The sequence below is a fragment of the Schistocerca piceifrons genome, chromosome 11 (assembly GCF_021461385.2).
Source record: "Schistocerca piceifrons isolate TAMUIC-IGC-003096 chromosome 11, iqSchPice1.1, whole genome shotgun sequence".
NCBI lineage: Eukaryota > Metazoa > Arthropoda > Insecta > Orthoptera > Acrididae > Schistocerca > Schistocerca piceifrons.
Window position 1 is genome coordinate 86,129,282 of NC_060148.1, and position 24,331 is coordinate 86,153,612.

General features: G+C 40.7%; 1 protein-coding gene and 1 non-coding gene across 2 annotated transcripts in view; one reads left to right on the forward strand and one right to left on the reverse strand.

Moving 5' to 3' along the window:
- Nucleotides 1-24,331, reverse strand: part of LOC124719730 — a 149,452-nt gene that overhangs the window by 83,897 nt on the left and 41,224 nt on the right. The window contains exons 5-7 of the mRNA XM_047244932.1: nt 22,829-22,924; nt 19,201-19,293; nt 1,548-1,640 (exon numbers count right to left, since the gene is read on the reverse strand). Of these exons, the coding sequence (XP_047100888.1) occupies nt 1,548-1,640; nt 19,201-19,293; nt 22,829-22,924 (282 nt within the window). The remainder of the gene's footprint in view (nt 1-1,547; nt 1,641-19,200; nt 19,294-22,828; nt 22,925-24,331) is intronic.
- Trnal-caa lies at nt 3,634-3,708 on the forward strand. Its single transcript has one exon. It is a non-coding gene; the product is annotated as a tRNA-Leu (tRNA).

Genomic DNA, 24,331 nt, shown 5'->3' on the forward strand with positions numbered 1-24,331 from the left:
CATGTGGAATTCAGAAAAGCTGGTGTTGGTAGAAAGGATCTGGATGGCACAGGCTGTGAAGCAGTCATTGAAATGAAGAATGCTGTGTTGGGTAGCTTGCTCAACAACTGGATGTTCCAGCTGTTTCTCGGCCACTGGCTGTCGGTGGCCATTCTTGCGGACAGACAGCTTGTCAGCTATCATGTGCAAGAACAACACAGCACAGTGGTTGCAGCTTAGCTTGTAGTTCAGGTCTGGTTTCTGCCTTTGATGAGATAAGTGATGCTTGTGACTGGACTGGAGTAGGTGGTGGTGGTGGTGGTGGTGGTGGTTGTAGCGGTAGGATGTATGAGAGATCTTGCATCTAGGTCTATTACAGGGATATGAGCCATGAGGTAATGGGTTTGGAGTATGGGTTATGTAGGAACAGATGAGGATATTGTGCAGGTTCGGTGGGAAGTGGAATACCACAGTGGGAGGGGTGGGATGGAAAGTGGATAGGCCATTTCTCATTTCAGGACGCGATGAGAGGTAGTCGAAACTTTGGCGGAGTATGTGATTCGGTTGCTCCAGTCCTCAGTGGCATCGAGCCCCAAGTGGAATGCGCCTCTGTGGCCAGATGGTGGGACTTGAGAAGGTGGTGGGTGACTGGAGACGTAAGGCACTGGGGATCTGTTTCTGTACAAGGTTGCAAGGATAATTATTATCCATGAAGGCCTAAGTGAGACCTTCAGTGTATTTTGGGAGGGACTTATCACCACTACAGACGTGAAGGCCATGGGTAGCTAGGCTTCGTGGAAGGGATTTCTCAGAATGGAACGGGTGGCAACTGTTGAAGTGGAGGTTTGTGTGTGTGTGTTTTGTCTAATTCTGATGAAGGCCTTTTCGGCAGTCTTTTTGTTGTGCCTATCTATGACTCAACATCTCTGCCATATGATGAGTAGTAACTAACTTTTTCATTATATTGTTATAATGCCGAGGCTAGGGGGTATGGGTGCACACAGTAATTAGTGAATATGAAACCCACTCTGGCAGAAACATCTGTCTGACACGATCTGACTAAAAAGAGGGATAGGTTGATACAAAACATCGTGATGCATCAAGGTATCATTAATTTGGTAATGGAGAAAAGTGTGGGGGTAAAAATTGTAAACGAACAACAAGTCTTGATTACAGCAAACAGGTTCAAATGGATATAGAATGCAGGATTTACGCAAATATGAAAAGACCAGGATGGGATAGACAGATATGGAGAGCTGCATAAAGTTAGTCTTCAAACTGGTGACTCGAACGGTGGCTCAGTTTGCTGACTATATGTTTCTCCTGAGAGTCATTAGGAACTATATACTACAATGGAGAATAACAATATTTCTTTCTTTAATGTCTTTGAAGATAACTGGCAGGATCAGGACTACTAGCCGATGTAGTGAACTTAATTCTCTTGGAATTTTTGTGTCACTAACATTAGCCACAGTCTTACATGGGGAAAGCTCACAGTCAGAATATAAAACGTAGTACAAAGTCTCAGATCCATACTGTGCAAGAGATACTACGGAATGAGTACTTACATTATTCTCCATTTCATCCTCGTCGATTGTTAATTCTGGCTCGTTTTTAATGTTGTTAGTCCATTCCGAAACTGGTAGCAGGTCTTCAAGAACCTGAAAGAAATTGAAAGATGAAACTACATAATGGAAACTAAAGTTCAGGGGGAACGTATATGAGGGGTGTTCAATAAGTAATACAACACTTTTTTTCTGAAAAGTTGGTTTTATTCAGGATTCCAATACACCATATTATTTTCCACTCTTCTGGCTACAAAATCCTATTTTTCAACATAATCTCCATTCAATGCAACGGCCTTACACCACCAAACTGGGAGGGCCTGTATGCGCGCACGTTAACAGTCTACTGGTCAACGCTGTAGCCAATGACTTATCCCATCAATAAGCTCCCAACCCTCCCCATCGTCCACGTACTGCTTCCTGCGGTGTGCAACCTTCGTTGCGCCAAACAGGTGGAAGTTGGAAGGTGCAAGATCCAGCTTGTGGGGAGGATGAAGAAAATCAGTCCAAGAAAGTTTTGTGAGCTCCTCTCGGGTGTGCAGACTGTGTTAACCCTTTCGTGGTTGATGGGTCATATATGTCCCACTAACTTTGAGCGCCAGTTCGAGTGTCGGGATATATGTTACCCAGCTCTGCATGGTGCTGCCATCTAGGGACACGTGTACTGAACCTAAGAAAAAAAATCGGGACTGCACTGCAAAGGTAATAGAGAAGCGGTGACTACTTTTGTTGACTGGCGTATATATATGGCTGCTGCAACGCCACTTATTTGTGTCATTCTTCAGTTTTCATCATTCCTCACTTTCCAGCGATGTCTGAAGTAAGTAATTCATCTTATTATTAACTTAATAATCATTTTTTAGTACAAATACAGTGTGGAATGTACTTCTCAGCGACTGTACTATCTTATAATCGAAATAAAATAGCAGACATTATTTGTAAAGACTAGCAAGACAATTGATTAATGGGTATTCATCCAAGAAAAAGAGGGGATCAATGCCCACTTTCTTCCCAGCAAAGAGAGGAGTCTCTAGTGTGCCAGACGACGTCCGGCTCGTGAACGTAGGCAAACATGTACCGAAAGACAGTGGCACTAGGAAGCGATGCAGATTCTGCAGCACAAACTCTAAAGAGAAGAGAACAAAAGTTGTTTGCACTGCTTGTGGTGTACCACTCTGTGCCACACCATGTTTTTCCAAGTTTCATGGCATGTAAAGTTTTGTAAGTATTGATCATGTATCATGAAAACTGAAATGTAATGAATATTTTTTACACTGGCTCTACACAAATAAAAAGATTACATGCATGTATAATTTGTAGTTATTTTATTATCCGCAAAATCCTATTTATGGCTAAAAAAAAGTAAAATTACAAAATCAGTCAGTCAGCAGAAAAGGTATCTTGCGTTGGTTCATGGGACATGTGTGTCCCACTTCCTGTTGTGAAAAAATGGTGGTGAAAATATAATAATGGGACTGAAAAGAAACTGTTATCACCTTAATATTTTAAAAATCTGTAAGAAATGAATTTTATCCACGAAAGGGTTAAGCCTTGGGTTCTCACGGAAATGAAGTTTGGTTGCTTTTTCTCGAAAATGAAGAGGACCGTCACCATGACTTCACTGGTTGAGGCTGCAGTAACTTTTTCTTCGTAGAAGACATGCTGTGGCACCAGTCCATAGGTTGCCGTTTTGTTTCCAATTTGAAGTAATGAACCCATGTTTCATCGCCTATGACTGTGTTCAACAAAAAATTGTCATGATCAGCCTCGTAACATGCAAGCAATTGAGCATTTGACTGTTTTCAGGAAATTGTCTTAAATGGTTAATTACATCATTTTATCAGAATGAGATTTTTACTCTTCACTAGAGTGTGCATTGATATGAAACTTCCTGGCAGATTAAAACTGTGTTCCAGACTGGGACTCGAACTCGGGACCTTTGCATTTCGCGCGGGCAAGTGCTCTACCAACTGAGCTACCGAAGCACGACTCACGACTCGTCCTCACAGCTTCAATTCTGCCAGTACCTCGTCTCCTACCTTCCAAACTTCTGGCAGAATTGAAGCTGTGAGGACAGGTTGTGAGTCGTGCTTGGGTAGCTCAGTTGGTAGAGCACTTGCCCACAAAAGGCAAAGGTCCCGAGTTCGAGTCTCGGTCCAGAACACAGTTTTAATCTGTCAGGAAGTTTCACGTCATTTTATGTTCACAACATGTTTTTTTCCCCTCTCGAATTTCAGTATTATTTTATAAAAACGGAAATGAAATTCAAATAATGTGAAAGCAACTAAAATGCTCCATTCAAGTCATGTGATGCCTGTGATGTCACTGGCTAGCTCACTGCCCCTACCGTCATAAAGCTAATTCACAGTGATGTCTTGTTCTGTACTTCAAGTTTTGAAAAATGGACTACAAATGGCATGTACTACCACACTGTACAAATACGTCCATAAAATCTCTTCAAAAAGTGTTTTCGACTGCTCCAAAGAATAAGAAGATGGGGAAAAAAAACGTTGCAATAAAGGATAGCATCATTAAATGACACTAAATTCTTAGCAAAAATTATTGTTACATCCACTTCCTTGCACATCATTTGGTAGCTCAGTTGGTAGAGCAATGGACTATCTAATAACAGATGATATCCGTAGGTTGCTGGTCTGAATCCAGACAGCAAAAATATTTTAACTTACTTGTAAAACCAATTGACACTTCTTTTACATGAAAACCAAACCACAAATACAAAATTTCATCACACCAATTAGAAACAGAGAATTATTGCACTTTGGGAGGGGGGGGGGGGGCGGCTTTGAATGCGCTCACGTTTGCAATAGTTATCCACACACACAACGTTCGAAAAGATATTTCCTAGTTAACGTGGCCACAAATTTTTACTTTTATTAGAAACAATTTTTTTTATCTTTGTACTGTCCAGTTTGGATCCTTACAGTTTAAGTTTCTGAAATTTTATCATCTTACATACGATGAAGTTACCTCTGCTTCAGACACCGACATTAGTTTACACTCGAACAGCACAGCCCTCACATTTATATTACCTGTGTGTTGTAATGCTTTATATCTCATGCATACAAAACCTCATAGTCTTACACCTCGTTGCACTGTGCAAGTATGGCAGTATGTTCACTACTAGCAAGACCTTCCAAGGAAGTTAATCCACAATCGTTTGTGAGCAAAGCAAATGCATTTATCCTCAGTTGTCCATTATCACACTAAGATTAAATGAGAAGCTATATACAGGGTGTACCAAAATGAATCATCCGATTTGGGAAAAAAAAAAAAAAAAAAAAAAAAAACCAATTATGTTATTTGCGATATGTGTGGGAACAACATACTGTTGGAAAGAGCAAACTCTTGAGTTTTACATGGTTCCCACTAGGTAGCAGCAGTGTGCACCTACTTCGGTTCAAGTAAAAATGGTATCAGGACAACAGAAAGCATTTTGTGTTTTATGTTTTGTGCAGTGCGGGTCGGTAATAACCGTTCAGCATGACTTTCATACGACAACTGAACATGGTACTGATGTCCATCTGGCGTGTGTTGCGTCAACGTTTACAGATGAAACCACACAAAATTCAGCTAGTGCAAGCTCTTTGTGAAGGTAAGAAACAACGTGTGGAGTTCTGTAATTTCGTTCTTGGCAAGATGGAGTACGACAGTTCTCTTACACACTTAACTGTTTAGTGACAAGCCAACATTCCATTTAAATGGAACAGTGAATCACCATGTGGCGAGAATATGGCATACTGAACAACCACATGAAGTTGTACAACATGAGAGGGACTCTCCAAAATTTAATGCGTTTTGTGCAGTTTCATGGGAAAAGGAGTATGGTCCATTTTTCTTTGCAGAGAGCACTGTTACAGGAAGCACCTATCTTGATATGCTTTCCCACAATTGGAGACTGATTCAAATGACTTCATTTAACAACAGGATGGGGAACCACCACATTGGCAAGAGTGGGAATTTTTAAATCAAATGATTACTGAACAATGGATCAGTCACATTGGACCAAATGCTTCAGCCTTATGTTACTGGCCTCTAAGATCACCGAACTTGACTGTATGTGATTATTTCTTGTGGGTATTTGTAAAAGACTATGTGCCTCCATTATGTATAACAATGCACGAACTGAGACACCGCATAACAGCAGCTGTGGAAGCTGTAACTCGAGACATGCTCTCTGCAGTGTGGGAACAATTTGAATACCACATTGACACATGCTGTGCATCTCAAGGGGTGCATATTGAACACCTATTGAAAGGTGTGGGTGGGGGAAGTGTGTGGGGGGGGAACCTTTTTTAGTTTCCCGTTCATAAAAAAACAAAATTCATTGTATATATTTATTAGTTTCAGAAATATAGATGTGCCATATCAGATCATTCTTTTTGATACATCCTGTATAATACATCTCATCATCGAAACAACTGTTATGAGTTCTTGCTGATGCTGTTTTGTGTAAAACTTTTAAAAATACATGACTCTTCCACGACTCGAACCTGTGTTGTTATCCCACCACACGCACTACATGTTGTGCCACCTAGCGCATGTTACAGGCGGCCGATCTGTTGGGTGTCTTGTAGAGTGGAAATCAGCACTAAGATTTGCCAAGAATAATTCGGAAACTTCTTGGCAGATTAAACCTGTGTGCCAGGCCGAGATTCGAACTCGGGAGCTTTAGCTTTTGCGGGCCAGTGCTCTACCAACTGAGCTACCCAAGCACGACTCACGACTCGCCCTTACAGTTTTAATTCCGCCAGTAGGGCAGCTCAGTCGGTAGAGCACTTGCCCGCAAGAGGCAAAGGTCCTGAGGTTGAGTCTCAGTCTGGCACACAGTTTTGATCTGCCAGGAAGTTTCATATCAGCGCACACTCTGTTACGGAGTGAAAATTTCATTCTGCAAGAATAATTTATTGTGCTTCGGGTCGCAGTTCATCATTGATAGTCGAAAATCTAGATATAAGATACTAACCCATTTGCAAGAAAGTTCCACGATTCCACAGTTTTGAGCAAGTTTAATGATGTCGCAGCGAGCAGGGAAAAGAAAGTCCATCTTTGCACATATCACTGCTTTAAATAAGTGGAGCATAAATGTGTCAACTTTCATAAGATTCTCACTATCAGCGTTCATGTAATTCCTTTCTTTTGTTACTTAAAAGTTGTAAATGTATTTTCCATCACTAAGTAGCTAAACTATTTGCAGAAAAAGCATGTAAAAACCTAGTAACTTCTGCCGACACTTCTGTAACACACATACAGCTTTGTCTTACTCCTAGTCTGTGATGTCACCAGAGCTTCTACCAGTAGCAGAGCATTTTCGATCATGTGGCCAAATCCTGCTGTTAAATGATTTTTAAGCTTTAATTGGATAAAAATAATAGCTATTTTGAGAGAATGTTGTCGTCTTCAGTCCAGAAACTGCTTTGATGCAGCTCTCCACGCTACTATATCCTGTGCAAGCTTCTTCATCTCCCAGTCCCTACTGCAGCCTACATCCTTCTGAATCTGCTTAGCGTATTCATCTCTTGGTCTCCCTCTACGACTTTTACCCTCCACGCTGCCCTCAAATACTAAATTGGTGATCCCTTGATGCCTCAGAACATGTCCTACCAACCGGTCCCTTCTTCTAGTCAAGTTGTGCCACAAACTCCTCTTCTCCCAATTTCTATTCAGTACCTCCTTATTCCCCCCCCCATGAACCATGGACCTTGCCGTTGGTGGGGAGGCTTGCGTGCCTCAGCGATACAGATAGCCATACCGTAGGTGCAACCACAACGGAGGGGTATCTGTTGAGAGGCCAGACAAACATGTGGTTCCTGAAGAGGGGCAGCAGCCTTTTCAGTAGTTGCAAGGGCAACAGTCTGGATGATTGACTGATTTGGCCTTGTAACAATAACCAAAACGGCCTTGCTGTGCTGGTACTGCGAATGGCTGAAAGCAAGGGGAAACTACGGACGTAATTTTTCCCGAGGGCATGCAGCTTTACTGTATGATTAAATGATGATGGCGTCCTCTTGGGTAAAATATTCTGGAGGTAAAATAGTCCCCCATTCGGATCTCCGGGCGAGGACTACTCAAGAGGATGTCGTTATTAGGAGAAAGAAAACTGGCGTTCTACGGATCGGAGTGTGGAATGTCAGATCCCTTAATCGGGCAGGTAGGTTAGAAAATTTAAAAAGGGTAATGGATAGGTTAAAGTTAAATATAGTGGGAATTAGTGAAGTTCGGTGGCAGGAGGAACAAGACTTCTGGTCAGGTGACTACAGGGTTATAAACACAAAGTCAAATAGGGGTAATGCAGGAGTAGGTTTAATAATGAATAGGAAAATAGGAATGCGGGTAAGCTACTACAAACAGCATAGTGAACGCATTATTGTGGCCAAGATAGATACCAAGCCCACACCTACTACAGTAGTACAAGTTTATATGCCAACTAGCTCTGCAGATGACGAAGAAATTGAAGAAATCTATGGTGAAATAAAAGAAATTATTCAGATAGTGAAGGGAGACGAAAATTTAATAGTCATGGGTGACTGGAATTCGAGTGTAGGAAAAGGGAGAGAAGGAAACATAGTAGGTGAATATGGATTGGGGCTAAGAAATGAAAGAGGAAGCCGCCTGGTAGAATTTTGCACAGAGCACAACTTAATCATAGCTAACACTTGGTTTAAGAATCATGATAGAAGGTTGTATACATGGAAGAACCCTGGAGATACTAAAAGGTATCAGATAGATTATATGACGGTCAGACAGAGATTTAGGAACCAGGTTTTAAATTGTAAGACATTTCCAGGGGCAGATGTGGACTCTGACCACAATCTACTGGTTATGACCTGTAGATTAAAACTGAAGAAACTGCAAAAAAGTGGGAATTTAACAAGGTGGGACCTGGATAAACTGACTAAACCAGAGGTTGTACAAAGTTTCAGGGAGAGCATAAGGGAACAATTGACAGGAACAGGGGAAAGAAATACAATAGAAGAAGAATGGGTAGCTTTGAGGGATGAAATAGTGAAGGCAGCAGAGGATCAAGTAGGTAAAAAGACGAGGGCTAGTAGAAATCCTTGGGTAACAGAAGAAATATTGAATTTAATTGATGAAATGAGAAAATATAAAAATGCAGTAAATGAAGCAGGCAAAAAGGAATACAAACGTCTCAAAAACGAGATCGACAGGAAGTGCAAAATGGCTAAGTAGGGATGGCTAGAGGACAAATGTAAGGATGTAGAGGCTTATCTCACTAGAGGTAAGATAGATACTGCCTACAGGAAAATTAAAGAGACCTTTGGAGATAAGAGAACCACTTGTATGAACATCAAGAGTTCAGATGGAAACCTAGTTCTAAGCAAAGAAGGGAAAGCTGAAAGGTGGATGGAGTACATAGAGCGTCTATACAAGGGCGATGTACTTGAGGACAATATTATGGAAATGAAAAAGGATGTAGATGAAGATGAAATGGGAGATATGATACTGCGTGAAGAGTTTGACAGAGCACTGAAAGACCTGAGTCGAAACAAGGCCCCGGGAGTAGACAACATTCCATTAGAACTACTGACAGCCTTGGGAGAGCCAGTCCTGACAAAACTGTACCATATGGGGAGCAAGATGTATGAAACAGGCGAAATACCCTCAGACTTCAAGAAGAATATAATAATACCAATCCCAAAGAAAGCAGGTGTTGACAGATGTGAAAATTACCGAACAATCAGTTTAATAAGCCACAGCTGCAAAATACTAACACGAATTCTTTACATACGAATGGAAAAACTAGTAGAAGCCGACCTCGGGGAAGATCAGTTTGGATTCCGTAGAAATACTGGAACACGTGAGGCAATACTGACCTTACAACTTATCTTAGAAGAAAGATTAAGGAAAGGCAAACATACGTTTCTAGCATTTGTAGACTTAGAGAAAGCTTTTGACAATGTTGATTGGAATACTCTCTTTCAAATTCTAAAGGTGGCAGGGGTAAAATACAGGGAGCGAAAGGCTATTTACAATTTGTACAGAAACCAGATGGCAGTTATAAGAGTCGAGGGACATGAAAGGGAAGCAGTGGTTGGGAAGGGAGTAAGACAGGGTTGTAGCCTCTCCCCGGTGTTATTCAATCTGTATATTGAGCAAGCAGTAAAGGAAACAAAAGAAAAATTCGGAGTAGGTATTAAAATCCATGGAGAAGAAATAAAAACTTTGAGGTTCGCCGATGACATTGTAATTCTGTCAGAGACAGCAAAGGACTTGGAAGAGCAGTTGAACGGAATGGATAGTGTCTTGTAGGGAGGATATAAGATGAACATCAACAAAAGCAAAAGGAGGATAATGGAATGTAGTCGAATTAAGTCGGGTGATGTTGAGGGTATTAGGTTAGGAAATGAGACACTTAAAATAGTAAAGGAGTTTTGCTATTTGGGGAGCAAAATAACTGATGATGGTCGAAGTAGAGAGGATATAAAATGTAGACTGGCAATGGCAAGGAAAGCGTTTCTGAAGAAGAGAAATTTGTTAACATCGAGTATAGATTTAAGTGTCAGGAAGCCATTTCTGAAAGTATTTGTATGGAGTGTAGCCATGTATGGAAGTGAAACATGGACGGTAAATAGTTTGGACAAGAAGAGAATAGAAGCTTTCGAAATGTGGTGCTACAGAAGAATGCTGAAGATTAGATGGGTAGATCACATAACTAATGAGGAAGTATTGAATAGGATTGGGGAGAAGAGAAGCTTGTGGCACAACTTGACCAGTAGAAGGGATCGGTTGGTAGGACATGTTCTGAGGCATCAAGGGATCGCCAATTTAGTATTGTAGAGCAGTGTGGAGGGTAAAAATCGTAGGGGATGACCAAGAGATGAATACACTAAGCAGATTCAGAAGGATGTAGGTTGCAGTAGGTACTGGGAGATGAAGAAGCTTGCACAGGATAGAGTAGCATGGAGAGCTGCATCAAACCAGTCTCAGGACTGAAGACCACAACAACAACAACAACCTCCTTATTAGTTAGGTGATCTACCCGTCTAATATTCAGCATTCTCCTGTAGGACCACATTTCAAAAGCTTCTACTCTCTTCTTGTCTAAACTATTTATCGTCCATGTTTCACTTCCATACATGGCTACACTCCATACAAATACTTTCAGAAACAACTTCCTGGCACTTAAATCTATACTTGATGTTAATAAATTTTTCTTCTTCAGAAACCCTTTCCTTGCCATTGCCAGTCTACATTTTGTTGAATGTTATGAACACTAAAATAACAACAATCTGAACCATATTTTTATCATAGGCAAACAGTCTATTCCATACAGATGGTGCTTTGTTGCTCTGCAAGGCTTCTGTTAGATGGTGTGGAGCCCAGCGGACACACACCATTCAGTACCCCAACTGGCGGACAAGCGTGTGGGGTGTGAGCACTAACAACAGAAACGTCCAGCTCTGCAACAAGGTGTTTATTTCTGATCTACTGATCACCTCAAATAGTGTGTCCACACGTTCCAACTTTGCAGGAGTCACAGCTGTGTGTGGACAGGCGCCATGTGGGAGATAGGGACAGGTTTGTGCAACCTTGTTGCAATGATGACAGACGCCTCGCCCAACAACTCACTGTGCTTTTGTTCACTGCCAGGTCTCCGTAAAAGATTCTACAAGAGGCTACAAATATCTGCGCTGCTCCAATTTTCAGCCAAAAGAAACTCAATAACAGCTCTCTGCCTGGAATCCACCTCCATTACTGACACCACTTTGAAGGTATAATGCCACCACCTATCTGAACTTCATTAAACTATAAGCGCTGAAGTGGTAATATCCACAATTTCCCACAACAAATTCTGCATTTTTTCATTGGCTGAGGAAAAAATTGTATTGCACTACTTCTTGAACACCCCTCATACCAAGTTTAAGAAATTATTTCAATAAAACAGACTAGATCACATGTAAGATGTATATTTCACTTGGTGACTAATTTTGGTCTCTTACAAGGACCATCATCAGTCCATTTTTACTCTGTAAACAATAGTATTACATTTAATAAATGGTCAAGGAATAAATACTATCATAGAAGTAAAATAACATACAATAAATTGCTGGTATACTCACTGGAGACAGTAGGGGATGGTGGTATGGAGGAGGCAGCTCTGAAGAGGTGTGACAAACACTGCTGAATGAAGTCGAGTTGCTCGTGGTCTTATAGTGAAAACTTCGTTCACTGTCTCTGGCGTAGCATCACAAATAGCCAATAGCAGAGAGCTGTTACTATTATCTGTGAAGGCTGTTTGTAAACGTATATTATTACAAGTTAAAATTATAGAAAAAACATCTAGGGATATTACGAATATATGGTACATCAATGACGTGCATCACAAAATGTTCTTAAATAGCGAAGAATGCCTAGTCCAATGACAGTGGCTCATTTCAAAGCATGCTACCCCTTACATGTGCTTGTATCAAGACGAGTGTGGCAAAAATGGTTGATAGGACACCAACTAATTACCAAGGAGACAAATAAGAACCGATATTATCTGCTGTCAGCCAAAGATACTTAAACTCTGTGAGTGCTGCTTTCAGTTACAGATGTTGTGGAGTCATCTGTGGCTGTCTTTTACGTATGTAGAAAACATCAGTTGCCTGTTGTAAAATTACGGAAAAAATAACTGTAAAATAATCATTTACATGAGCACGCTTTTTTTTAAAAAAACATAGTGACTACGACATTACATCTTCAAAATGATTTTAAAAATGTAGCACACATTTTTTGCAGATGACAAATAACACATACATAAAGGCTGCACGGAAGAATTAAAATAAATATTAATGTAAAAGGACCAACCAAGCTGATAACAGCAGTGTCACAGTATTAATTCACAAGCTGTTTGTCGTCATGAAGTAATGTATTTTCATTATGTAAAATGTATTTGGGAGAATAGACTTAAGATCTACAACAGAAAATTATTTAAAAAATAAATAATATTTACAAGAAAAGTGCTACATTGTAATGTGATTTTTAAAATGTGTGGATATTTTGCATAATAAGTCTCATAAGCATTGAGTGCTGAGGTCATGATGATCAGCCTTTGTGGAACACACAAAAATATTTATTGCAATCCAAAAATGAGGCATAATATCTTATTTAACTAAATGCTTGGCATCTATGCTGTAGCACAAGTGGTAGTACAGAGGACAAAAACACATTTGCTCATCTGCGATTAAGAGTCCTCCTCATTACAGGTTAAAAATATTTATGGCCTAGATGTAGATATCCAGGAGTAAGCAATTGCATACACAAGATATTGCACCTTGTTTTTGAGCTAAAATAAATATCTTTTTTTATGTGTAACACACCATCCACAAATGTACTTTTAGACTGCTATGTAAACCAGGCTAATCATCATGGCCTCTGCGCTCACTGCTTATGCAACTTATTGTTCAAAATATCCCCACAATTCCAAAATGGCATTACAATCTAATTTTTAATGTAAATATTATTTTATTTAATAATTTCAGATTATAGACTTTAACAGTTTATTCTCGCTAACACATTTTACATAATGCAATTACACTGATGAGCCAAAACATTATAATCAGATTGTTTGTCCAGCCACGAAACCAAATACCTTACATCACTGATTCCCTGTATCAGGGATCCAACAGTATGTTGGAAGGTTTGTGGAGGTATGCGGCATTAGATGTCTATACACAGGTTATGTAATTTGCATAAATAATAGATAGTGATTTGCAAATGCGGAGATGGTGTTTGATAGTGACCAAGATGGGCTCTACAGGATTTACATCAACCGAATTTGGTCACTGAGACATCAACGTCAATTCACTATAATGCTCCATAAACCAATGTAGCATGGTTCTTGCTCCAAGACATGGACAATTACACCACTGAAAGATGACACAGCTGTCAGGGAAGACATCAAGCGTGAAGGGACACAGATCGTTTGCAGCTGTCTGCCTGTCTTCGATTACTACCACAGGTCCCATGCAGTCGCAGGAGAATATCTTCCATAGCATAATACTGCTCCCACCAGCCTGCATCTGTGGTGCAGTGCACATTTTGAGCTGCCATTCACCTCAATGACGGTGTTTGTGGAGACAACTATTGACCTAGTGTAGCAAAAATGTGATTCACCGGAAGAGCCAACATTCTGTGAAGAGTCGTGGACATCCAACCATTTAGCGCCTAGTCGTAGGTTACGCATACTAATAATCTGCTCTTTGTCAAAGTCACTTATCTCAATGGTTTTCTCCTTTTGCAGCACATATTGCACTGTCCCCGCCCCACTGATGAGTTTTATTATTCGTGTAGTTTGGCTCTGTTTTAATGTTGACTAAATTCGTCGAGTGAAAGAGGGGACAGCGCAGCTGATGAAGAAAATGTCACCTATGGCGATCATTCACCAGTAACTGACACTGTCTGACTGCTTCTCGTAATAACTCTTATTCAGAACTCTTTTTTTTACAATAGTTACAGCGATTTATTTCTGATACCTATGTACAGTCAGCTCTTGAGGTACCGCCTACTGCGTTACTGGCCGTTAAATTGCTTCTTCCTACTTTCGCTGTTATACACAAAGTTCCTCATTATACATTCTTTGTTTTTTTTCCTCCGAAGTTCAACGAAGACCTTGGAGTAACCCGCCGCCGCGACTCTGGATCTCCATGGAGCGACGTCATCAGCCTCACTGTGTTTGCTCCACGGCGGCCCGCTACTTGCCGCATCAACGAAAGTCCGCGCCGGTTGCTGGTTCGCTGTCTGAATTATCCGCACGTATGGAAACCAAATACTTCCGCAGTATTTATGCACATAACTAACAAATCCTAGCCCGCAACTCAATTTTATCATTTAATTAGAATTTGTGCCAGGCCAGGGGCGATAGATGGCACATGCAACAGTCCGCTTGTCATCTGTTACATCACAATATCTTCACTTGGGTGATCCCCCGTCCATGTCTGCTCCACTTACAAACTTTTGCTACCATGTCACATGCCCGCAACACCACCAGGCAACATCCAATGCCGTGGTTGACAGTGTTCTTAATATTTTGACTTATCAGTGTGCAATGCTTCACAACTACACACAGCTTGTTAACTAACACAAACTGCTGTTATCAACTTGATTGCTCCTTTTACGTTAATATTTATTTTAACTCATCAACTGCAACCTCAATGTAGAACATATTATTTCTCATCCACACAAAACGTGTGCTACATTTTATAATCCACGTTTTTTTCTTTTTTTTTTTTTTTTTTTTTTTTTTTAAAAAAAGGATGCGGTTATATAGATGATAATTTTACAATTATTTTCCCTTAATTGTAAAACATGCCACTTATCTTTTCTGTACATGTAAAAGACAGCCACAGATAACTCAACAACATCTATAACTGAAATCAATACTCAGCTATTTCCATATCACTGCCGACTGAGTTCTGCAACATCTTCAGCTGACAGCAGAGCATATCGAGTCACATTCGTCTCCTCAGTAACCAGTTGGCACCTTATCAACCACCTTTGCCACACCCACATTGATACAAGCACCTGTAGTGAGCAGCAACTTTGAAATGATCCAGTGCCATAAGGAGAGGCGTTCTTCACTATTTAAGAACAGTTTATGATGCACATCATTTACGTACTATATATTCACAATATCCCTAACTGTTTTTTTCTATAGTTTTAACTTACAATAATACAGGTTTACAAACAATCTTCACAGATTATAGTAACAGCTCTCTGCTATTGACTATTGGTGATGCTATGCAGGAGGCGAAGGGCAGAGTTTCTGCTATAAAACCACGAGTGATGGAGCTTCACTCAGCAGTGTTCCACACGCCTCTTCAGAGTGGCCTGCTGCTTGCCACTGCTGTCTCCAATGGATATACCATCTATTTATTTTATGTTATTTCACTTCTACGATTCTACACTATGGGATCAAAAGTATCTGAACACCGAACTGAAAACGACTTACAAGTTGGTGGCACCCTTCATCGTAATGCTGGAATTCAATGGAGCACACTTGACCTTGATGACAGTTTCCACTCTTGCAGGCATACATTCAACCAGGTGCTGGAAGGTTTCTTGGGGAATGGCAGCCCATTCTTCACGGAGTGCTGCACTGAGGAGAAGGTATCGATGTCGGTCGGTGAGGCCGGGCACGAAGTCGGGTTCCAAAACATCCCAAAGGTATTATGTAGGATTCAGGTCAGGACTGTGCAGGCCAGTCTGTTACACAATGTTGTTGGCATGTAACCACTCTGCCACAGGCCGTGCATTATGAACAGGTGTTCGATCGTGTTGAACGATTCAATCACCATTCCCAACCTGTTTTTCAACAGTGGGAGCAAGAAGGTGTTTAAAATGTCAATGTAGGCCTGTGCTGTGATAGTGCCACACAAAATAACAATTGGTGCAAGCCCCCTCCACGAAAAACATGACCACACCATAAAACCACTGCCTCCGAATTTTACTGTTGGCACACACTGGCAGATGACGTTCACCAGGCATTCGCCATACCCACACCCTGCCATCAGATCGCCACACTGTGTACCGTGATTTGTCACTCAATACAACATTTCCACTTCACTATCACACTGAAACAGTGGACCTAGAGATGCTAAGAGTGTGAAAATCTAGCGTACAGATGAATGACAGATGTGACACCCAATCACCTGACCTCATCTGACATCCGTGAGCTCGCAGAGCGCCCCATTCTGCTCTCTCAAACTGTCTAATGTCTACTGAGGTCGCTGATATGGAGTACCTGGCAGTAGGTGACAGCACAATGCACCTAATATGAGAAACATATGTTTTTCGGGGTGTCTGGATACTTCTGATCAAATAGTGTATTTATTCATCAGCCATTTACAAAATATAAAGCTCTTGTCTTCCGACTAAAAATGACCTGAGAATAGTCTTGAAAGAGACGGAAACCAGTCACTAAAAAGCGAAATATACAACTGACATCCGATGTAGACAGTTTTATTTAAATAATTCTAATATAATTTTATCAATTTTTTTTTCCATGGATAATGTTCCAAAAAATTCTTAAAGTTGAACGAGTTTTCCGATGCCATTGAAATTCTATCATAGCTAGCAAATCAGTTTGAGGATGAGGTGAATGGAACAGTTAGTATCTTGAAAATGTTTTAGAAAATGAGCACACAAAAAACAGAGTAGGGTAGTTGAATAAGTAAGGTGATGTTGGGAGAAATGGATTAGAAATTAGATGCCGAGAGCAGTTGGCAAGTTTTGGTATTTGGACAGAAAAATAATTGATAGTAAAAGTGAAGTGGGTATAAAACAGGTTGGCAATTAGAGGATACGATTTCCTGGAAAAAAAGGAATGTGTCAACATAAAATACATATTTCATTCCTGGAAAATCTTTTATGAAAGTACCTGTTGGGAGACCAGCTTTGTAGACAAGCAAAACAATGACAATAATCACTACAGACAAGAATAAAGTAGTAGTTTTGGAAATGTCAGGTTACAGAAGAATACTAGAGATTGTGGGAGTAAATGTAGTAGTAATGAAGTGAACTGTTTGCAGAAAACAAAGCTTTACTGCACAACTTGACCAAATTATGAATAATAGGATGCCATGACAAATTCTAAGGTATCAAGGAGTCATTAATTTGGTAACAGAGGGAAGTGTGAGATTTACAAATTGAAGAGAAGTAAACAGCAGGAAGGTTCAAATGGATGTAGGGTGCAGCAGACCAGGATGGGATGGACAGGCATAGAGAGTTGCAAAAAAAAAAAAAAAATAAATAAATAACCTTCAGACCAATGACTGCAACAACAGATCAGTTCTACATCTACATCTGCATACCTGCTCCACAAGCCACAGTATGGTGCATAATGTAGGGTAGGGTATCGCATATCACTACTAGTCACTTCCCTTCATGTTCCACTTGCAAATACAGCAAAGTAAAAACGAGCGTCTGTTGGTTTCAAAACGTGCTCTAATTTTTCTCACCTTATCTTCACATTCTTGTGTGTAATATACAATGGTGGCTGTAGAATCGATCTGTAGTTGGCCTCAAATGCCGGTTTTCTAAAATTCCATATCAGTGCCTTGTAAAAAGAGCATCGTCTTACTTCCAGGGATTCCCATTGGTGTTCACAAAGCATTTCTGTAATACTTGCATGCTGATTGAACCTAATGGTGATAAATCTAACTGTCCGCATCTGAAATGCTTCAATTTCTTACTTTAATCTGATGTGTGGGAATCTCGAACACTCTAGCAGCACTCAAGATTGTGTTGTACTATATCTGAAGTTTCCGGTTCAGTTCATTAGACACCGCATGCTACAATGGAAAATAACAATGTTTGTTGCTTTAATGTCTTGGAGGATATATGGCAGGATTACAAATGCAAAGTCATATAATGAACAGAATTTCTCTGATGGAAACGATCTGGTGACACACAGTCAGCATGGATTCAGCTAAAACAATCCATGTGAAACACAACTAGCTCTTTATTCTCACGAAGTGAGTGCTATTGATGGATGATCTCGTACTGATACCATATCAATAGATTACCACAAGGGTTTTGATATCCTTCCACACAAGTGGTTTCAAATCAAATTGCAACTGTCACAGTCTGTACTAACTGAAAAAGTCGTCATTTGAAACAGAAGTAGTATCTGACGTTCCCCAAGGAAGTGTTATGCCCTCTGATGTTCCTAATCTATGTAAATGATTTAGGAGACAATCTGAGCAATCCTCTTAGACTGTTTGCAGATGATGCTGTCACTATCAGTAAAATCGTCAGAAGGTCAAAACCAATTGCAAAATGATTTAGACAAGATATCCATATGGTACAAAAAGAGCAACTGACTCTCAATATGGAGAAGTTTGAGGTCATGCACATGAGTACTAAAAGGAGTCCATTAAATTTCAGTCACACAAATGTAAAAGCTGTCAACTCAACTAAACATTTAAGAATCACAATTACGAAGAAGTAAAATTGGAACAATCACGCAGATTGTGTAGTACAGAAGGTTCATTTTACAGGCAGAACTCTTGGAAGATAGAACAGATCTAGTAAAGAGATTGCCTTCACTACACTTGTCTGTCCTCTGTTATAATAGTCCTGTGTGGTATGGGATCCTCAGCAAATAGGCCTGACGGAGGACACCAAAAAGTTCAAAGAAGGGCAGTTTGTTTTGTATTGGCATGAAATAGGGGAGAGAGTATCATCAATATGATACACGAATTGGGGTGGCAATCATGAAAGCAAAGGGGTTTTTCTTTGTGATGAGATCTTTTCACAACATTTCAATCACCACCTTCCTTCTATGAATGCGAAAATATTTTATGGACACACAACTACATAGGAAGAGATCATCATCATCCTAATAAAACAAAGATCAGAGCTCTCACAGAAAGATGTAAGTGTTTATTTTTCCCCACATGCTGTCCAAGAGTGGAAAGGTAGACAAATAGTGTGAAGGTGGTTCGATGAACCACCTGCCAAGCACATAAGTGTGAACTGCAGAATATTCTTGTATCAAGACATTCTCTTAGAACTTTTGTGTTACTAATATTTCTTCTGCCTCATAGAGCAATAGCAAGTGGTCAGAATACCATAAGTGGTATACAGTCTTAGTTTTCCTACTGCAAGATAATGCTACAGAATGAGTACTTACATAATCCTCAACTCCATTATCGTCAATTGTTATTTCTGCTTCTCGTTTGACGTTGTTCGTAAATTCCAAAATTGAAAATGTATCCTGCAAATTCTGAAAAAAATTAAAGCATCAGACTAAGCAAGAGTTGCAGCAGAGCACTATTTATACACTGAGGTGCCAAGTCTTGGGATACAGCCTAATATCACGTTGGACCACCTTTTGCCCATTGTTGTGCAGCAATACGACATGGTATGTACCAAACAACTCCGTGGAAGTCCCCTGCAGAAGTAATGAGCTATGCTGGCTCTATGGCCGTCCATAATTACAACTGTGTTGCAGGTGCAGCATTTTGTGCACGAACTGACCTCTCGATTACGTCCCGTAAATGTTCGACGGGATTCGTGTCAGGTGATCTGGGTGGCCAAATCATTTGCTTGAACTGTCCAGAATGTTTTTCAGACCAGTCACGAACAATTGTGTCTCGATTACATGGTGCACTACTGTCAACCATAAAAATTCCATCATTGTTAGAGAACATGAAGTCAATGAATGACTGCAATTGAGGTCCAAGTAGCCGGACATAACATTTCCAGTAAATGACTGGAGCAGTTCCAGAGTACCCAGTGCATTCATTCATTATAAACACAGCCGACATCATCACGGAGCCACCACCAGCTCGCACAGTAGCTCGTCGATAACTTGGGTCCGTGGCTTCGCAGGGTCTGCGCCACACTCAAATCCTACCATCAGCCCTTACCAACTGAAATCCAGACTCGTGTGACCAGGCCACAATCTTCCAGTCATCTAGGGTCCAGACAATATGGTAGGGGCACTGCAGGCAACATCGTGCTGTCAGCATAGGCATTCACATCGTTTGTCTGTTGCCACAGCACATTAAAGCCAAATTTCAGTGCACCGTCCTAACAAGTGCATTCGTTGTACATCCCACATTGATTGCGGTGGTTATTTCACACAGTGTTGCTTGTCTGTTAGCACTGACAATTCTATGCAAACGCTGCTGCCCTCGGTTGTTAAGCACAGGCCGTTGGACACTGTGTTGTCCGTAGGGACAGGTAATGCCTGAAATTTGGTGTTCTCAGCACACTTTTGGCACAGTGCATCTAAGAAGATTAAATTCCCTAGTGATTTCTGAAATGGAATGTCCCATGCATCTACCTCCAACTAGCATTCTGCATTCAGAGTCTGATAATTCCCGTGATGAGGCCATAATCACGTCGGAAACTTTTTCACAGGAATTATCTGACAAGGGCAGGCCACGACATTTGGAATGCGGATTTACTGCATACTTCGTATACTCGTAGTACTCCGTGAGGACAACAAAATGTGTAAGCAGTAGCGCGTACTTCTCAAGCGTTACTGAGAAAATCACAAGATAATTTTGGTCGTCAAATATATATCCGTGCGTGGCCATTTTTACCACAAAGCGGCGGCAGCCGAGTGGTGGCGGCACGGTAGCTCAGCGTGTTTGGTTAGAGCATACATTTTCAGTATCACTTTATGCGTTTGGTCGTTTACTAGTCGGTAGTTATGAATATTATATCATTTGTGATAATAAAAATTAGTAGACTGCCAAATAACATTGTAAATTTAATAAAAGTCCATCCGATCACATGTATTTTTCCCTGTATATCAATTGTAATATAAATAGTAAAGAAAATGACTGTGTTGAAAAAAAAACAAAACCTGACGGACGGAACTCGATCCAGCGATCTAGCGGCTTCAACGCCAACCAGTAAAAAAAAAATAAAAAAATAATAAAAAAAAAAATTCTACATTGTTCGCTGAATTTGTTCAGGGCGTATGTCTGATGACACCCGTTCAGTTTTTTCGTTCATCCGTTCGCTCAGTTTTTTATTAGAAAGGAAAGCTGACGCTCTGACCGAACACGCTGAGCCACCGTGCCGCCACCACTCGGGTGCTGCCGCTTTATGGTTAAAATGGCTACGCACAGATATATACAGGGCTATTACAAATGATTGAAGCGATTTCATAAATTCACTGTAGCTCCATTCATTGACATATGGTCACAACACACTACAGACACGTAGAAAAACTCATACAGTTTTGTTCGGCTGCAGCCGCACTTCAGGTTTCTGCCGCCAGAGCGCTCGAGAGCGCAGTGAGACAAAATGGCGACAGGAGCCGAGAAAGCGTACGTCGTGCTTGAAATGCACTCACATCAGTCAGTCATAACAGTGCAACGACACTTCAGGACCAAGTTCAGCAAAGATCCACCAACTGCCAACTCCATTCGGCGATGGTATGCGCAGTTTAAAGCTTCTGGATGCCTCTGTAAGGGGAAATCAACGGGTCGGCCTGCAGTGAGCGAAGAAACGGTTGAACGCGTGCGGGCAAGTTTCACGCGTAGCCCGCGGAAGTCGACGAATAAAGCGAGCAGGGAGCTAAACGTACCACAGCCGACGGTTTGGAAAATCTTACGGAAAAGGCTAAAGCAGAAGCCTTACCGTTTACAATTGCTACAAGCCCTGACACCCGATGACAAAGTCAAACGCTTTGAATTTTCAGCGCGGTTGCAACAGCTCATGGAAGAGGGTGCGTTCAGTGCGAAACTTGTTTTCAGTGATGAAGCAACATTTTTTCTTAATGGTGTAGTGGTGCAGCAAATTCGCAATTCACCAAAAGTTAACGTGTTTTGTACAATCTCATGGTTTAAAGTTTATGGCCCCTTTTTCTTCTGCGAAAAAATACGTTACAGGACACGTGTATCTGGACATGCTGGAAAATTGGCTCGTGCCACAACTGGAGACCGACAGCGCCGACTTCATCTTTCAACAGGATGGTGCTCCACCGCACTTCCATCATGATGTTCGGCATTTCTTAAACAGGAGATTGGAAAACCGATGGATCGGTCGTGGTGGAAATCATGATCGCAATTCGTGTCATGGCCTCCACGCTCTCCCGACTTAACCGCCATGTGATTTCTTTCTGTGGGGTTATGTGAAAGATTCAGTGTTTAAACCTCCTCTACCAAGAAACGTGCCAGAACTGCAAGCTCGCATCAACGATGCTTTCAAACTCATTGATGGGGACATGCTGCGCCGAGTGTGGGAGGAACTTGATTATCGGCTTGATGTCTGCCGAATCACTAAAGGGGCACATATCGAACATTTGTGAATGCCTAAAAAAACTTTTTGAGTTTTTGTATGTGTGTGCAAAGCATTGTGAAAATATCTCAAATAATAAAGCTATTGTAGAGCTGTGAAATCGCTTCAATCATTTGTAATAACCCTGTATTTGATGACTGAAATTATCTTGCGATTTTCTCAGTAATGCTTGAGAAGTACACGCTACTGCTTACACATTTTGTTGTCCTCATGGATTACTGCGAGTGTTCGAAGTTTACAGTAAATCCGCGTTCCAAACATCGTGGCCTCCCCTTGTGAGTAAAAGTGACAGCTACACCAATGCACCGCACTTTCATACCTTGTGTATGTGGTACTACCGCTGTCCATATATGTGCATATCATTATCCCATTACTTTTCTCACCTCAGTGCATATTCTTGAGTGGGAAGGGAAGGCTAGTATACAAGTGTACAACAAGATGGAAGGAAACAAGTCTTAGTTTTTCTACTGTGTGTATCAAGCTACAGAACAAGTACTTACACAATTCCCAGCTCCATCCTCATGAAATGTTACTTCCGCTTCTCGTTTAGTGTTGTTTGTAAATTCCGAATTTGATAATGATGCTTCCTCCAAATCCTGAAAAAAATTACAGCATCAGATTAAACAACACTTGCAACAGAGCACTATGTTTTCTTGAGCGGGAAGGGGAGTGGGGACTAGAGTACAAGAATGTGGAAGGAAATAAGGATAGCACTCGGAGGACAGTTTAAGTTCATAATTATAAATAAAAATTGTAAAATATAAATAGCCCACTAAGATGGTAGCACAATAACCTAGTCAATGATGACCAAAAAGGTCTGATATGGGAAACAATTCTGGTAGTCTCAAATAGCCTAAAAAATCTGGTCAGTAGGCCATTGTGTGTGTGTGTGTGTGTGTGTGTGTGTGTGTGTGTGTGTGTGTGTGTGTGTGTGTGTTTGGAGGTTACTTTTGAATGTTTCTCTCCAACAAACCCAGTACAGAACTAAACTACATTAAATTTCCTACAAAAAAGTCCATTTCATTTTTTTCTCCAGGACTAATAGTTTGCACAGAGAGCTAGATAAAACAATATTTTGAGCAATGCTCATGTGCTGTAGCTAAGGTGATTTTTGCAAGTCAATTTGAGATAGTTTCCCAAACTGACAGACCAAATGTGCTCTATATCAAACTGCAACACAAAGGCATCTAGTGATACACTGAGGTACTTCTACGAATGTAGTGCATTGTAGCTGACACTCACTACTACTGTTCTCTGCAACTGATGGCACAGGGATTGTACTACACAAGTGTAAGATGGTTGGTTGGTTGGTTGGTTGAGTGAATGGTTTTTTTGGGGGGGCGGGGGACCAAACAGCGAGGTCATCTGTCCCATCGGATTAGAGAAGGATGGACTTTCCAAGAAACCATTCTAGCATTTGCATGAAGTGATTTAGGGAAGTCATGGAATACCCAAATCAGGATGGTTGGACCCGGTTTGAACCATTGCCATCCTGAATGCGAGTCCAGTGTGCTAACCACGGTGCCACCTCACTTGGTGCAATTGTAGAAGATTGTAACTCTTTTTCATAGTGATAATTTTGAGGATATCATTGACATTGAAAGTAAGAATACCTAAAGTTATTGTAGTGCAAAGTTGAATCAGTAGCACTGCTTTAATGAGGGGTTCTGAAATAAAATGAAAGCACTGAGGCAGCACGCACTTTTGATATTGATTTTTTTTTTTGTCAATTTCTTCTTGTATTTGTTGCTTACTCTGATAACAAAGGTTAATCTTATGAAAAATTTTGAAATTGAATTTTTTGTTGTTGGGACTCAAATGGTTAAGTGCCTGGCAGAGGGTTCATCGAACCAGCCTCAGACTATTGCTCGCAGCTCCACTCTCTAACAGCTCAAGAGAAAATTAACACTTAAATCTTTCTGTGAGAGCTTTTATTTCTCTTATTTTCTTATGGTCATCATTTCATTTTATGGAGGCTGGCATCAACAAAATATTTCCACATT